Genomic DNA, 17,807 nt, shown 5'->3' on the forward strand with positions numbered 1-17,807 from the left:
TATGTACAAGAATATAACTACTATAATACTGCCCCCTATGTACAGGAATATAACTACTATAATACTGCCCCCTATGTACAAGAATATAACTACTATAATACTGCCCCCTATGTACAGGAATATAACTACTATAATACTGCTCCTATGTACAAGAATATAACTACTATAATACTGCCCCCTATGTACAAGAATATAACTACTATAATACTGCACCCTATGTACAGGAATATAACTACTATAATACTGCTCCTATGTACAAGAACATAACTACTATAATACTGCCCCTATGTACAAGAATATTACTATAATACTAACTCCTATGTACAAGCATATAACTACTATAATACTGCCTCTATGTACAAGAATATAACTACTATAATACTGCTCCTATGTACAAGAATATAACTACTATAATGCTAGCCATTACTTATGCATGACATAAGGGAATGTCTGTGGTGTTTTTCAAAGAATTTTGCTGAACAATGACAGACTATTTTCTCTTTAGTCTCTATAATTGCAGTCTTTTATACTGATGAATTAAGGCTCCAGTACCTGACCGCCCAATGAAGTGGAGTGGAGTTTAAAGTTCCTCCAAGCTGATCCACAATTGCTCCTTTGGAAATGAAGTACCTGGGTTTGAAAGAATCATACTGTCAGAGAAGTATCAGCAGTTTTTGTTGTTCTGTAGATGAATGCAGTGTATGAGCAGGGCATGTATACATAAATACATACTTTACAAGATCGACTCTATTATTAATAGCCGCCCAGTGCAGGAGAGTCACATTCTCACTATCTGGTTGTCGAATATCATAACCCGCCTCTACCAGCTCTCTGCATCGATCAAGCAAGCCGTGTCTGAAACGAAACCAAAAGATATTACTGGTCACACAAAAATATCAAAAAGGAAATTTGAGAAAAGCAGACAGCTTCTTTTATTATACAATACAGGTGTAGTAGCATTTAATACAATACTGCCGCACCCATGAGAGAGGGGAGAAGGAGGAAGCGAGGAAGGGGAGGAGGAAGCGAGGAAGGGGAGGAGGAAGCGAGGAAGGGGAGGAGGAAGCGAGGAAGGGGAGGAGGAGGAAGGGGAGAAAGAGTTAGCGAGGAAGGGGAGAAGGAGGAAGCGAGGGAGGAAGCGAGGAAGGGGAGAAGGAGGAAGCGAGGGAGGAAGCGAGGAAGGGGAGAAGGAGGAAGCGAGGGAGGAAGCGAGGAAGGGGAGGAGGAGGAAGCAAAGAAGGGGAGAAAAACAAAAAGGATATCCTTGATGAAGTTCTCACACTATACAAATTAAGGTTTCATTTTAAGATTACATCAACAGTAGTATAAAGCCACCGTCACACACAGCGATCTTGCTAGCGAGATCGCTGCTGAGTCACAAGTTTTGTGACTCACCAGTGAGATCGCTGTGTGTGACACCTATCAGCGACCGGCCCCCCTGCCGGGTAACGCTGATCGTTGTGGAAAGCCCTGGACATTTTTTTGATCGTTGGTCTCCCGCTGGCCAGCACGCATCGCTGCGTGTGACAGGCGGGAAACCAGCGATGAGCGAGCTGGAGCTGGTTACCAAGGTAAACAGCGGGTTTCTAAGCGCCGCGTGGCGCTTAGAAACCCTCTGTGTACCTTAGTTACCAGCGCGCTGATGCAGGGAGCTGGTAACCAAGGTAAACAGCGGGTTTCTAAGCGCCACGTGGCGCTTAGAAACCTGCTGTTTACCTTGGATACAAGCTCCCTGCACCAGCGCGCTGGTATCTAAGGTAAACAGCGGCGCGCGCGCCCGTAGTCACTAGTGCTGATCGCTGGTGAAGCTGCCTGTTTGGCAGCTCACCAGCGATCATGTAGCAACTCACCAGCGATCCTGACAAGTTCATATCGTTGTCGGGATCGCTGGTGAGTCGCTATGTGTGACGGGGCCCTAAGCTAGAGCTGTGAATTTGGAGTCATGGAGTTGATGGCCATTATTGGGGAGTCAGAATAAAATGGACTGAATCCGAAAATCTATAATAAATTTGGTACAGTCGTTCAATGCAGTAAATTTTTAATAAGAATTTGGGAAAGATATGAAATGTACAATTAATATCTGTTCCGTTCCTGGTCTAAGGATCTCGGCTTTTAGTTGAGATGAATCTGTGCTGCACTTTTATGTACATTCTCAGCAGTGAGGACGTGCGGTGGAGTCAGAGAAATTGAAGAGCTGGAGGTTTGACTTACTGACTCCACAGCTTTGCTGGCAGCAGTCTATCACAGGCTGCAGTGGTCACATCTGACATATGCCTGGGGCCTGAATGTATAGCGACCAACAGGGAAAGCATTGTCACAGGAACACTCGGGGAGGTAAGTATAGAGTAAGCTTCCCCTACACCATCAGCTGTTTTCTCTAGGTTTGAGAAAAGCTACGTGGAGTCAAAAAGTTACCAGTTGCACATATGGCTTATTAAAAGTTTCACTGGACTTGATAGTTTTCCATTTTTGAGGGCGGCAGGCTTTTTTTTTTTTATATAGTAATATAATCTGGGTTTTAGACTACTGCAACCAGTGATTTTACACCCATCCTTAACTCCGAAGCTGGTGCTGCGTCATTTTTAGATACATAAGATTACAGACGAATGGCACGAGAAAGAGAAAATAAGGAAAATAAAAGAAAGACGATGCAAAACACCTCTGGTCGGGAGGCCCTTATAAACAGCAGATGGTCAGCTGGTCCCATCAATTTTCATTTACTGTGAATCTGGTAAAAGGGCCATAATGAGAGCTTCAAAAAAAAAAAATAAAAATCTAAGGACCATAAATAAAAAAAAAAAAAAAAAAAAAAAGTTTAGTTTTTTTTGTTACCCATTTGCACATTCTGAGAGCCATACCTTTAGGTTTCTGTCATAATAGCTGCATGAGAGGTTTTTTTTTTTTTTTGCAGGGGAGTATTGTAAAAATAGACAATAATCCTGCATACTTTTAAGGCCCCGTTACACATAACGATGTCCCAGCGATCCCACCAACGATCCAATATGATGGGATCGCTAGGACATAGTTAGCTGATCGCTGGAGAGCTGTCACATAGACAGCCCCAGTAATCAGGACCAGCGAGCAAGCTGGTTTCCAATGTAAACAGCGGGTAACTAAGAGCCGCACGGCTCTTGGATACCCGCTGTTTACCTTGGAAACAAGCGTCCAGCGTCGCTAGTCTCTCGCTGCCACACGCAGCGATGTGCGCTGGCCAGCGGGAGACCAACAATCAAAAAACGGCCCAGGACGATGGAGCGCAATCAGCGATACCCAGCAGGGGGGGCCGGTCGCTGATAGCTGTCACACACAGTGATATCACTGGCGAGAGCGCTATGGAGTCACAAAGCCAGCGATATCGCTGTGTGTGACGGGGCCTTCATGATGTCTACCGTGTGGTTTAAGTGATGTGTTAACTTTACTCAGCGGCTCAGTAATATTTTTGCAATTGTTTTGCAAAATTAAAAATAAATACATTTTTTTATAGCGTCACCATATCCTTTTCACTTTTCAGTTGGCGGAGCTATGTGAGGACTTGTTTTTTGGGGGACAAGCTGTAAGTGTATATTGACACCATTTTGGAGGACTTTTTATTGCTTTTTATTCTATTTTCTTGCTGAGACTGTATAAACGAAAACTCTGATAGTTTTGCTATGGATTTTCCATTCAAATTTGCAAATGGAAAGACTGAAGTGCATTACAGTAGAAACAAAGTGATTGAGATTTCCAAAACCTAATACTGCGGATAATCTCTGTGGAAACTGATCTGTGTTGCAGATTTTTATATTTGGGTGCAAATTCCTTCTGCAGATTTTAACTATGGATTTCGCTCTTTGTTGTGTGTAAATCTGCAAGAAAATCTGAAAGCAATAACTCAGATTTTGATGAATATCTTACAAAAAAAAAAAAAGAAAAAAAGTTGCGTCAAAGTCCACAATGGTTTTCCTGCATAACATGAACGCACTCCAATACTTTTCGGAGAGGATGAGGGTAAAGGGTTTTAACCATTTAACCCCCAAATCTCCTGAACAACTTAGATGCTACAGCTGCAATTAGCGATGACATGCAAGGGGTTACACTGAGTGATCGCCTATTCCAGTTTTTGCAGACGTCTGACTGTTTGTACCAATTGGACTCTGGAAATAATTTTGCAAGACCAGCAGCTATGCCTCCACAATGCACCATGATGGTACAGCACATGCGCAGTAGATCCTGCAGATACACAACCTCTGGTAGAGGGTAAATAGTGGCAATTGTATTGGTTTATATGTAGATATTGATATATATATGGTAATTTGACTGATGGCGATCAGACCGTTAAGGGTATGTGCATACTGAGACTTTTGCAATCTATCTAGAATGTGCATTGCAGCATTGGTATAGTTATATTACTGCAGATGGCATTTCCCACTGTGCTGTGTTATGGGACAGGGGAGAACAAAGGCTGCCTGAAACATTGCGGCAAAGTAAACAGAGCTGGTAATTTACACTACAATATACTGCAGGTTAATAACCGTGTACCAGTCAAAAAGCAAACAGACATTGGGTGGGGGGAAGGGGACAACAAGAAAAGAGGCACAGAGGAGGCGACGGTTATCTGCGGGCAAGAAACCAACCAACCCGCCTGGTGGTGTGGAGTTTCCTGCACAAAAGGTCGTCCCCTGCTGCTGGAAAATATCTCAAAGGACAAATAACAACTTAAATAATAATAATAATAATAATAATAATAATAATAATAATAATAATAATAATAATAATACTACAAGAAGCCAATAAAGAAATCTCCAAGAGGCAATAAAACATGTGTCAGTAACATTATGCCGGGGGGTGCAGGTTTCCAGGTACACAGGATGAACGTGCTGCACACTTTCCACAGCCAAAAATGTTCCTGTGGATGCAGCTGTGATAAATGCTTCCGACTTACGGTACTTCAGACTTCTTCAGACTTCACCCTTTGCGCTAGAAGAAGCAACCGGTCAATTTACTCTTTTGGATTTTCTCTGCAATGACGTAAACCCGGAGGTGCCATTACAATTTATGCCTCTATGATGTGGCATTTTGACAAATCCATGCAGAGCTCCCATGAGTAAATCGTACGCTTTTTCAGCAAAAATAAAAAAAAAAAAAATCTGCTGTCCAAGCAAAGTGACTGATTTCATGAAAACTCCTGCACACTGCGATTTTTTTCCTCTATAGGCATCTATGAGGAGCCTTAAAAAATCCTTGTAAAAAAAACCCCCACGAAAAAACAAAGTTGCATTTTTAAGTCCAGAAGAATCAAAGCTTTTCTGTACTAAAAAGCCTCATTTAAAAATGCTTCTTCAAAGCGGTATCAAATAAAAATAAAAGTGAAAATGCATGAAAAAAAACCCACAGCAAAACAAAATGAGACTATAGTTCCTGTACATTCTGATGCAGATACCTGCAGAACACATCCACGGCCTTATACTTCTTTCTGTGCAAATCAATTATTTTTGGCATTTATTTTTAGCATAGGGACCACTGTGTTTATGGTTGGTGGGGGGTCCCCAAGATCTGTAACTGTCCACCTCTTTTTTTGGATCTTTAGTAGGCTGCAATCTTGGTTTAAGTCCTTTAAATAATAAATAAATAATAATAATCTTTATTTTTATATAGCGCTAACATATTCCGCAGCGCTTTACAGTTTGCACACATCATCATTGCTGTCCCCGAAGGGGCTCACAATCTAAATTCCCCATCAGTATGTCTTTGGAATGTGGGAGGAAACCGGAGTGCACGGAGGAAACCCACGCACTTTAAATGGAATCTGTCAGCAGGATTTCACCCCCCAAAATATTGGAATGCGCTTGGAGCGCTTTCAAAGACATGTCCAGCAATACCTTTACATAACCGGTCCGTTCTTCCATTCTTGAGAAATCAGCATTTGAATTGATACTCAAAATGAAGCTGAAGGACTATGGTAGGTCTGAAGCTTCTGTCACTCCAGCTCTATTCCCCACCCAGCATAAAACCCCTTCCTCCTGCTTGACTGATGGCTCCTTTGCCTGAAGTAACAGAGCATGGAGGCTGTCAGTCAAGCAGAAGGTGACGCTGGGCAGTGAGTAGAGCTGGAGTGACAAAGGCTTCAGACCTACCATAGTCCGTCAACCTCATTTGCATATCAATTTAAATGTGATTTCTCAGTAACAGAGAAATAGCCTGGTCATGTAAGGCTACGTTCCTATGATGAGCTTTTGGTGCGTTTTTGATGGTCCATATTTTTGCTGCATCAAAAATGCAGCGACTTACAGTTTCAACAAAGTGGATGGGATTTACACAAAAAATGCAGTCAAGAAATGCACACACAAAAAAAAAAAAACGCATGTTAAAAGGTATTGTTGGACTTGTTTTTGAAGAGTTACATGCGCACAATTTGGGGTGTGAAATTCTGCTGACCAATTACTTTTAAAAGATGGATATCTATCAAAAAACAATTGATCACATTTTCTAATTTGATGGTCCTGAGCAACTGTCACCAGTTTTTTGCCAACTAATCTGAGCGCAGCACAATGTAGGGGGAAGAGACCCCGATGCCAGAGATGAATCACTTACTGGGCTGCTTGCTGTAGTTTTCATAAAAATCAAAGTTTTGTCAGCAGGAGATTATGCCCAGAGGACTATTAAACCTGCTTCCATATAGTCTCATGAGCTCTGTATATCACCGTCCCCCACCACTGATTGGAAGCTTTCTGCCTATGCACAGTGTATACAGAAAGCACTGTATTCCCTTTAATTCTGTATTTACTGGGGTTTTTTTTTCTCCATTATACTTACTGAGTGGCTTTTACAATATCCCAGCTGCTGTAATCCTCTACAGCTTGCTCGGTTGACACCTCTTGGTCCACCCTTGGTCCCCCATGTTGCCCTGCATGGTGGTGGTGACTGTGCTGGTGACAGTGTGAATGCGGTGATTTACACTACAGGAAAAAAAGAAAAAAACGTAAGAATTACACAAGTAAACACTAATACTGGATGCTATATAAATAGAAAGGCTATTGGTGCCGAAACTAACAATTAACCAACCTAAATCCTTCTAATACATGAAAGCTGTGGGCAGAGATAGCTTCTAAGAAGTAGCAAATTTGCAAAAAGTTTATTTTACTATTTTGTGCCTACAGTTCCGATGAAGACCTATGGAACTCCATGGTTACAGACTGAAAAACATTTCGCGGTTTGATTCTGCAGTCACACTTACTGACATTTGCCTCCACTTTTGGCTAAACTGCTTTTCGTAAGGGCTAATTCACACTACTGAAAATCACTCATATACTCTAGTCCGCATTATATTCACAAGTCCCTGTCCAATCAAGGGTCTTGAGCCAAAAGAAAAAAGTATTGTACACACTCCTCATTCCTCAACATTAAAATTGTAACACCAAAGGAAAGTCATGGAATGATGGAAATCACAGGATGGAGATGTCAAGGATCTGCAAATCATGAAAAAAAATGAAAAAATTATTTTTCTACATCTCAATTTCTTCAGTCTGGGGTATGAACCATGAGCAGAAATCCTGGCACTTACAGCCTTGGCTGCCATCACTGAGGTCGTCTGCTGCACTGAATGCACTTAGGAAAATAATCAAGATTCTCTGCTGGCAGCTCCTGTGTAATCACCGAACAATGATGTCCCTGATGGGAGACAAGTCCGGAGACGCTGCAGCAATGGGAGCACATTTAGGCCATGCTGGCGGCTCACAGTAGACGAGCAACATGTGGTCTGGGGTTGCTGTATTAAAAAACTGTTCCCGAGACACTAGAGAAATGGCCGCACTACTATTTACATGACCAAATCAATTTAAGGCAGAGCAGTTAGTTACCTGGAATGAAGACTAAAGGGGTCCGCTACTGTACATTATGTCACCCCATACAATATTTCCGAAATTAGGCCTGGGGTGACTATTTCTTGCCGACGTTTCTTCATGGCTTTTCACACATGGCTGCTAGATGGAGACCAGAGACTGGAATGGAGGTCTATCACCTCCCCCAATTAAGGGCCTGTCACACTAAGCAATATCGCTATAACGTCACTGTTTTTTGTGACGTTATAGCGATATTGCTAGCGATATCGCGGTGTCTGATACTTACCAACGACCCACTCCCCCGCTGGTTATCGCTGATCGCGCAAGAACGTCCTGGACCGTTTCTCATCCTCAGCTTCCTGCGGCGCTTCCTGCTGTGGAGACGAGCGACGCGTGGACGCGGGCGGGAGAACATCAGGATCGCCGCGTCTGACAGGTAAGTAGCGATCCCCGTCCCCAGCGATGTCGCTGGTGAGATCTGCCAGTGTGGCAGCTCACTAGCGACCACTTAGCGATGCACCAGCAATCCTGACCGCGTCATATCGCTGGGCGGGATCGCTGGTACATCGCTAAGTGTGACAGTACCCTTACTCTTACTTTTGTCTTGGACAAAATGATAGACAAACATTGGTCTGAAGACCACATGGGCAACATAATGAAGAGGCCTTCACAACGTAATGACACATTGGTCCTACTCCCAGGAATATGGTGTGGGGTGGCATAAAGTATGGTAGTCATAGAATCATAGAATCGTAGAGTTGGAAGGGACCTCCTGGGCCATCTGGTCCAACCCCCTGCTCAAAGCAGGATTCGCTAAATCATCCCAGTTAGATGTCTGTCCAGCCTCTGTTTGAAGACTTCCATTGAAGGAGAACTCACCACTTCTCGTGGCAGCCTGTTCCACTCATTGATCACTCTAACTGTCAAAAAGTTTTTTCTAATATCTAATCTGTGTCTCCTCCCATTCAGCTTCATCCCATTGCTTCTAGTCTTTCCTTGTGCAAATGAGAATAAAGTTGATCCTTCTACAATGTGACAGCCCAGTCAGACCCCTCTAATCTTTACTTAACCCCCGAGGCTTTTTTCAGCTTTGCGTTTTCCTTTTTTGCTCCCCTTCTTCCCAGAGCCATAACTTTTTTATTTTTCCGTCAATATGGCCATGTGAGGGCTTGTTTTTTGCAGGACGAGTTGTACTATTGAACAACACCAGTGGTTTTACCATGTCGTGTACTCAAAAACAGAAAAAAATTCCAAGTGCAGTTAAATTGCAAATAAAGTGCAATCCCACACTTGTTTTTTGTTTGGCTTTTTTTACTAGGTTCACTAAATGCTAAAACTGACCTGCCATTATGATTCGCCAGGTCACTACGAGTTCATAGACACCAAACATGTCTAGGTTCTTTATCTAAGTGGTGGAAAAAATCAAAACTTTGCTGACTAAAACAAAATTGTGCCATTTTCCGAGAACCGTAGCGTCTCCATATTTCGTGATCTCGGGTTGGGTGAGGGCTTATGTTTTGCAAGCTGGGCTAACGTTTTTTAATTATACCATTTTGGCGCAGATACAATCTTTTTATTGCCTGTTATTGCATTTTAATGCAATGTCGCAGCGACCAAAGAAACGTAATTTTGGCATTTTGACTTTTTTTCTCATTACGCTGTTCAGCAATCAAATTAATATTTTTTTATTGAGAAATCGGGCGATTCTGAATGCGGCGATACCAAATATGTATATGTTTGATTTTATTTTTACTGTTTTATTTTGAATGGGGTGAAAGGGGATTGATTTGAACTTTAATATTTTTAAAAAAATGTTATATTCTTAAACTTTTTTTTTTTTACTTTTGCCATGCTTTAATAGTCTTCATAGGAGGCTAGAAGCTGACACAAATCGATCGGCTCTGCTACATGCAGGCGATGATCAGATTGCCTCTATGTAGAAGAATTGCTGACTTGCTTTGAGCATCGACCACTGGTTGACGCTCACAGAAATCCGGCACTGACAACCTCCTGGAGACCTCCGGTTGTCATGTGCTTATTTCTGACGCGATTGCCAGAAGCGCTTGTTAAATGCTGCTGTCAGCATTTGACAGCGGCATTTAACTGGTTAATAGCCGTGGGTGGATTGCGATTCCACCCGCGGCTATTGCGGGCATGTCAGCTGTTCAAAACAGCTGACATGTCCTGGGAAAGATGTGGGCTCACCACTGTTGTCCTGTGGTGTGTGTTTGCCATCCCCATCAGGTCAACTTCTCCGGTGGGTGTTAGATGCAGAAAATCTGCACATAAAAATGCATGTAATCCGCACATGACTATATCAGTAAAGTTTTGTCAAAGCCAAAAACAAGGAAGTATCAGAGACAAATCAGCTTTGTTTTAAAAAAAAAAAAAAAAAAAAAACAAGCCAAAAACCGCACAAAAACGTGAAAAAAAATGTATATAAAAAAAATACACGCCGAAAAGCAATGAAAAATCACAAGTAATCTAATATTTGCTGAAAATCTGCGACACAAAAAAACCCTCAACAAATACTCATTGTGGGAATTTAGCATTACAAAGGGATTATATACCATATGATAAATACCGGTCACCTTACAGGGGTATTATATACTATCGGATAGATACCCGCCTCCTTATAGGGTGATTACACACTATACGATACCCGTATAGGATAGATACCTGCCCCCTTATAGGGGAACTATATACTATAGGATAGATACCCGCCTCTTACAGGGGGATTACACACTATAGGATAGATACCCGCCCCTTACAGGGGGATTACACACTATAGGATAGATACCCGCCTCTTACAGGGGGATTACACACTATAGGATAGATACCCGCCTCTTACAGGGGGATTACACACTATAGGATAGATACCCGCCCGCTTACAGTGGGATTATATACTATAGATAGATACCCGCCCCCTAACAGGAGGGATTACACACTACAGGATAGATACCCGCCCCTTACAGGGGGATTACACACTATAGGATAGATACCCGCCCATTACAGGGGGATTACACACTATAGGATAGATACCCGCTCCACTTACAGGGGGATTACACACTATAGGATAGATACCCGCCCCTTACAGGGGGATTACACACTATAGGATAGATACCCGCCCCCTTACAGTGGGATTATATACCATAGGATATATACCCGCCCCCTTACAGGGGGATTACACACTATAGGATGGATACCTGCCCCCTTACAGGGGGATTAAACACTATAGGATAGATACCCGCCCCCTTACAGTGGGATTATATACTATAGGATAGATACCTGCCCCATACAGGGGGATTACACAATATAGGATACCCGCCCCCCTTACAGGGGGATTACACACTATAGGATAGATACCCGCCCCTTACAGGGGGATTACACACTATAGGATAGATACCTGCCCCATACAGGGGGATTACACAATATAGGATACCCGCCCCCCTTACAGGGGGATTACACACTATAGGATAGATACCCGCCCCCCTTACAGGGAGATTACACACTATAGGATAGATACCCGCCCCTTACAGGGGGATTATATACTATAGGATAGATATCTGCCCCTTACATGGGGATTATATACAGTGGCATGCAAAAGTTTAGGCACCCCTGGTCAAAATTACTGTTATTGTGAACAGTTAAGCAAGTTGAAGATAAAATGATCTCTAAAAGGCCTAAAGTTAAAGATGACACATTTGTTTTGTATTTTAGGCTAAAAAGTAATACACTGTCATTTTTTCACATTTTAAAAATTACAAAAAGAAAAATGGTCCGATGTTAAAGTTTGGGCACCTTTGGAGATTTGTGTGCTCAGATAACTTTGACCAAGGTTTCAGACCTTAATTAGCCTGTAAGGGTTATGGCTTGTTCACCCTCAATGTTAGGAAAGGCCAGCTGATGCAGATTCCATAGGTTTAGAAACACATATCCTCCTCTAACCTTGGGCGAAAAAACAGCCACCATGGGTTCTTTTAAGCAGCTGCCTAGCACTCTGAAAATGAAAATGGTGGAGGCCCACAAAGCAGGAGAAGGCTATAAGAAGATAGCAAAGCGTTTTCAAGTTGTCCTTTCCTCAGTTCAATATGTAATTCAGAAATGGCAGTTTACAGGAACAGTGGAGGTCAAGATAAGGTCTGGAAGGCCAAGCAAAATTTCAGAGAGAGCTGCTCGTAGGATTGCTAGAATGGCATATCAGAACCCTCACTTGACTGCAAAAGACCTTCAGAAAGATTTAGCAGATTCTGGAGTTGTGGTAATTGTTCTACTGTTCAGAGACACCTTATCAAATATAGCCTTCATGGAAGAGTCATCAGAAGAAAACCTCTCCTGCACCCTCACCATAAAATTCAGCATCAGAGGTATGCAAAAGAACATCTAAACAAACCCAATACATTTTAGAAACAAGTCCTGTGAATCGTTGAAGTTAAAATAAAACTCTTTGGTCGCAATGATCAAAGGTATGTGCAGAGAAAAAATTGCATAGAATTTCAGGAAAAGAACATCTCTCCAACCATTAAGCATGGGGATGGATCAATCATGCTTTGGAGTTGTGTTGCAGACAATGGCACAGGGAACATTTTATGGGTAGAGGGAAGAATGGATTCAATGAAATTTCAACAAATTCTTGATGCAAACATAACACAATGTGTAAAAAAGCTGAATTTGAAAACAGGATAGCTTCTACAAATGGATAATGATCACACACCTCAAAATCCACAATAGACTACCTCAAAAGGCGATGGCTAAAAGTTTTTCAATGGCCCTCACAGTCCCCCGATTCGATCATCATTGAAAATCTGTGGCTAGTCCTCAAAATAGCAGTGCATGCAAGACGACCCAGGAATTTCACAGAAATGGAAGAATTTTCCAAGGAAGAATGGATGAAAATCCATCAAACAAGAATTGAAAGACTCTTGGCTGGCTACTAAAAGCGTTTACAAGCTGTGATATTTTTAAAAGGGAGTGCTACTAGGTACTAACTATGCAGGGTGCCCAAACTTTTGCATTGGCCGATTTTCCTTATTGTAATTTTTAAAATGTAAAAAAATGACAATATATAATTTTTTTGGCCTAAAATACAGAGAAAATGTGTCATATTTAACTTTAGCCCTTTTAGAGATCATTCCATCTTCAACTTGCTTAACTGGTCACAATAACAGTAATTTTGACCAGGGGTGCCCAAACTTGTACATGCCACTGTACTATAGGATAGATACCCGCCCCTTACAGGGGGATCACACACTATAGGATAGATACCCGCCCCTTACAGGGGGATCACACACTATAGGATAGATACCCGCCCCTTACAGGGGGATCACACACTATAGGATACCCGCCCCTTACAGGGGGATCACACACTATAGGATACCCGCCCCTTACAGGGGGATCACACACTATAGGTTAGAAACCCACCCCCCTTACAGGGAGATTACACACTATAGGATAGATACCCGTCCCATCAGGGCTGTGGAGTCGGTAAGCCAGACCTGCGACTCCGACTCCTCAATTTCCCTTACACCGACTCCAACTCCGACTCCCACACATATTGCTTATATTTAAGTGAAAAATTTATTGTAGTACAATGTGAACATCAGACATTTAATCATTTTTATGATCCAATAATCAAGATATTTAGATAGAACATAATATCTATTTATTGGAATACAACTTTAGAACACAAAAAACTGTAATAAATTGTAAATATGTAATACACTATGCAATATTGATTACATATATACAGTACAGACCGAAAGCTTGGACACACCTTCTCATTCAAAGAGTTTTCTTTTATTTCATGACTATGAAGATTGTAGATTCATTCTGAAGGCATCAAAACTATGAATTAACACATGTGGAATTATATAATTAACAAAAATGTGTGAAACAACTGAAAACATGTCTTATATTCTAGGTTCTTCAAAGTAGCCACCTTTTGCTTTGATTACTGCTTTGCACACTCTTGGCATTCTCTTGATGAGCTTCAAGAGGTAGTCACCAGAAATGGTCTTCCAACAGTCTTGAAGGAGTTCCCAGAGATGCTTAGCACTTGTTGGCCCTTCTGCCTTCACTCTGCGTTCCAGCTCACCCCAAACCATCTCAATAGGGTTCAGGTCTGGTGACTGTGGAGGCCAGGTCATCTGGCGTAGCACCCTATCACTCTCCTTCTTGGTCAAATAGCCATTACACAGCCTGGAGGTGTGTTTGGGGTCATTGTCCTGTTGAAAAATAAATGATGGTCCAACTAAATGCAAACCGGATGGAAAAGCATGCCGGTGCAAGATGCTGTGGTAGCCATGCTGGTTCAGTATGCCTTCAATTTTGAATAAATCCCCAACAGTGTCACCAGCAAAGCACCCCCACACTATCACACCTCCTCCTCCATGCTTCACGGTGGGAACCAGGCACGTAGAGTCCATCCGTTCACCTTTTCTGCGTCGCACAAAGACACGGTGGTTGGAACCAAAGATCTCAAATTTGGACTCATCAGACCAAAGCACAGATTTCCACTGGTCTAATGTCCATTCCTTGTGTTCTTTATCCCAAACAAGTCTCTTCTGCTTGTTGCCTGTCCTTAGCAGTGGTTTCCTAGCAGCTATTATACCATGAAGGTCTGCTGCACAAAGTCTCCTCTTAACAGTTGTTGTAGAGATGTGTCTGCTGCTAGAAGAACTCTGTGTGGCATTGACCTGGTCTCTAATCTGAGCTGCTGTTAACCTGCGATTTCTGAGGCTGGTGACTCGGATGAACTTATCCTCCGCAGCAGAGGTGACTCTTGGTCTTCCTTTCCTGGGGAGGTCCTCATGTGAGCCAGTTTCTTTGTAGCGCTTGATGGTTTTTGCCACTGCACTTGGGGACACTTTCAAAGTTTTCCCAATTTTTCGGACTGACTGACCTTCATTTCTTAAAGTAATGATGGCCACTCGTTTTTCTTTACTTAGAATTTGCATTATGGCAAGAAAAAAAGCAGCTAACAGTCTATTCAGTAGGACTATCAGCTGTGTATCCACCAGACTTCTGCACAACACAACTGAAGGTCCCAACCCCATTTATAAGGCAAGAAATCCCACGTATTAAACCTGACAGGGCACACCTGTGAAGTGAAAACCATTTCCGGTGACTACCTCTTGAAGCTCATCAAGAGAATGCCAAGAGTGTGCAAAGCAGTAATCAAAGAAAAAGGTGGCTACTTTGAAGAACCTAGAATATAAGACACACAGTATTTTCAGTTGTTTCACACTTTTTTGTTAATTATATAATTCCACGTGTTAATTCATAGTTTTGATGACTTCAGAGTGAATCTACAATTTTCATAGTAATGAAAATAAAGAAAACTCTTTGAATGAGGTGTGTCCAAACTTTTGGTCTGTAGTGTATATATATATATATATATATATATATATATATATATATATATATATATATATATATAACACTATGACTTATCTCAGCTAAAACAAAGCCTAGACCCTCAGGCTTCATTCACACCATGGGCGTAGCCAGGATCAAACCTGGGGGGGGCAGAACCTCATACTGCACACCTCAGCTGCTGCAGAACCTCATACTGCACACCCCTACACTTGAAAATAAAGCCTGCACCTTAAGACGATGTGGTGGTGATGAATGCAGTCTATTTATTCCAACTATCAATTGATGTTGATGTGTTACTGAAGACGAGCAATGCCTGTCCTGGGCGTCCTTTTGGGCAGCTATGAGGTGTACCTGACTGGTGCTAAAAAAAAAAAAAGGAGTGTTAGTTTGTGTACTACCCGGTTTTCATTCTTTTTGGTACAGATACAATATGGATAAATAGAGCAGATTTCTAATCTGCTTTTGCTATTGAAAACATTATCTATGAGCTCAAAAACTTTTCAAGTGATGCAGTTTTTTAAAAAGCTGATCGGCTTTTGCAGCTGAAAAACGTATCCTCAAAAAACACAGGAAAACCGCTGTATGTGAATGTAGCCTTAGATCAGGAATAGAACAGTCCTTTATAGGACATTTCATAACTTTCCCAAATTCCCATGAAAAAATATTCAGCACATTCTGCATTGAATTACTGTACCCAATTTATTATATATTTTAGGAGTCGGAGTCGGTCCATACCGACTCCAACTCCACCGCCCTGTGTCCCATACAGGGGGATTACAAACTATAGGATAGATACCCGCCCCACCCCTTACAGGGGGATTACACACTATAGGATAGATACCCACCCCTTACAGGGGGATCACACACTATAGGATAGATACCTGCTACACTGCCCCATATACTCAGCAGTGAGGGACACTCACTTCAGGAGACTCTCACATCTCTTCCCGGATTTCATCACCATGAAGGAAGAGAAAACATATATCCTGCTGGGGGAAGAAGAGAGAGCAGTGGAGATAGCAGCGCAATATGTGAGCGCATGCCATAGACTGCGAGAAAGAGAACTATGATATGCCATGGACTTCTATGGCCCCCACCCTGGATCTGCCCCATGCCCCCATTCACCTTCCCTATGCCATGGACTTCTATAGCCCCATCCTGGATCTGCCCCATCCACCTTTCCTACAACCCCTACCCAACATCCCTACAGTCCCTATCCCCATTCCCTTCTGTACACTTGCTTTGGCAAAACTAATGTGTATTTAGTCCTGCCAATAAAGCTTCTTTGAACTGAATTGATACCCGCCCCTTATAGGAGGATTACACACTATAGGATAGATACCGCCCCCCTTACAGGGAGATTACACACTACAGGATACCCGCCCCATACAGGGGGATTACACACTACAGGATAGATACCCGCCCCCCTTACAGGAGGATTACATACTATAGGATAGATACCCGTCCCATACAGAGGGATTACACATTACAGGATAGATACCTGCCCCCCTTACAGGAGGATTACATACTATAGGATAGATACCCGCCCCTTACAGGGGGATTAGATACTATAGGATAGATACCCCCCCCTTACAGGGGGATTACACACTATAGGATATATACCCGCCCCCCTTACAGGTGGATTACACACTATAGGATAGATACCCGTCCCATACAGAGGGATTACACACTATAGGATAGAGACCCGCCTCCATTACAGGGGGATTACACACTATAGGATAGATACCCGCCCCCTTACAGGGGGATTACACATTATAGGATAGATACCCGCCCCCCTTACAGAGGGATTACACATTATAGGATAGATACCCGCCCCTTACAGGGTGATTACACACTATAGGATAGATACCCGCCCCCCTTACAGGAGGATTACATACTATAGGATAGATACCCGCCCCCCTTACAGGAGGATTACATACTATAGGATAGATACCCGCCCCTTACAGGGGGATTAGATACTATAGGATAGATACCCGCCCCCCTTACAGGGGGATTACACACTATAGGATATATACCCGCCCCCCTTACAGGGGGATTACACACTACAGGATATATACCCGCCCCCCTTACAGGGGGATTACACATTATAGGATAGATACCCGCCCCTTACAAGGGGATTAGATACTATAGGATAGATACCCCCCCTTACAGGGGGATTACACACTATAGGATAGATACCCGCCCCCCTTACAGGAGGATTACATACTCTAGGATAGATACCCGCCCCCCTTACAGGGGGATTACACACTATATGACAGACACATTCTTACACACGAGCCTACCCCGGATATTTCGGGCACTTACCGGGGAGCTCATGGTGACGGCAGGTTCCTGTACAGACCGCTCCCCACTATCTATCACCACAGAAGCCGTTACTTCCTGGTTACTACACTCTGCTCTCTGATAGGTGCAGCTGCAGCGGCGCTAGGTTTCCGCCTACACATACCTCCTGTCAATCAAACCTTGACCACTAATGAGGAGGCGCCCAGCAGGGAGGCGTGCCCGTGCCGAGAGCGGTTACTTGAGTGATGTGAGGGCGGGAATACTCACATGGGCATGACGTCACGGAAGGTCCTATAGCACCAGGTACAG

The 17,807-nt window shown here is 42.8% G+C and overlaps 1 protein-coding gene across 1 annotated transcript in view; it reads right to left on the minus strand.

Moving 5' to 3' along the window:
* The window catches only part of ZDHHC13 (zDHHC palmitoyltransferase 13), a 55,100-nt gene extending 37,399 nt beyond the window's left edge, over nt 1–17,701 (minus strand). Inside the window, exons 1-4 of the mRNA XM_073578330.1 lie at nt 17,520–17,701; nt 6,793–6,935; nt 733–855; nt 553–630 (exon numbers count right to left, since the gene is read on the minus strand). Of these exons, the coding sequence (XP_073434431.1) occupies nt 553–630; nt 733–855; nt 6,793–6,935; nt 17,520–17,531 (356 nt within the window). The 5' untranslated portion in view covers nt 17,532–17,701. The remainder of the gene's footprint in view (nt 1–552; nt 631–732; nt 856–6,792; nt 6,936–17,519) is intronic.
* Nucleotides 17,702–17,807: the final 106 nt, after the last annotated feature.

The sequence above is a fragment of the Dendrobates tinctorius genome, unplaced genomic scaffold, assembly GCF_039654945.1.
Source record: "Dendrobates tinctorius isolate UK_male_01 unplaced genomic scaffold, ASM3965494v1 ptg000059l, whole genome shotgun sequence".
Lineage (NCBI taxonomy): Eukaryota > Metazoa > Chordata > Amphibia > Anura > Dendrobatidae > Dendrobates > Dendrobates tinctorius.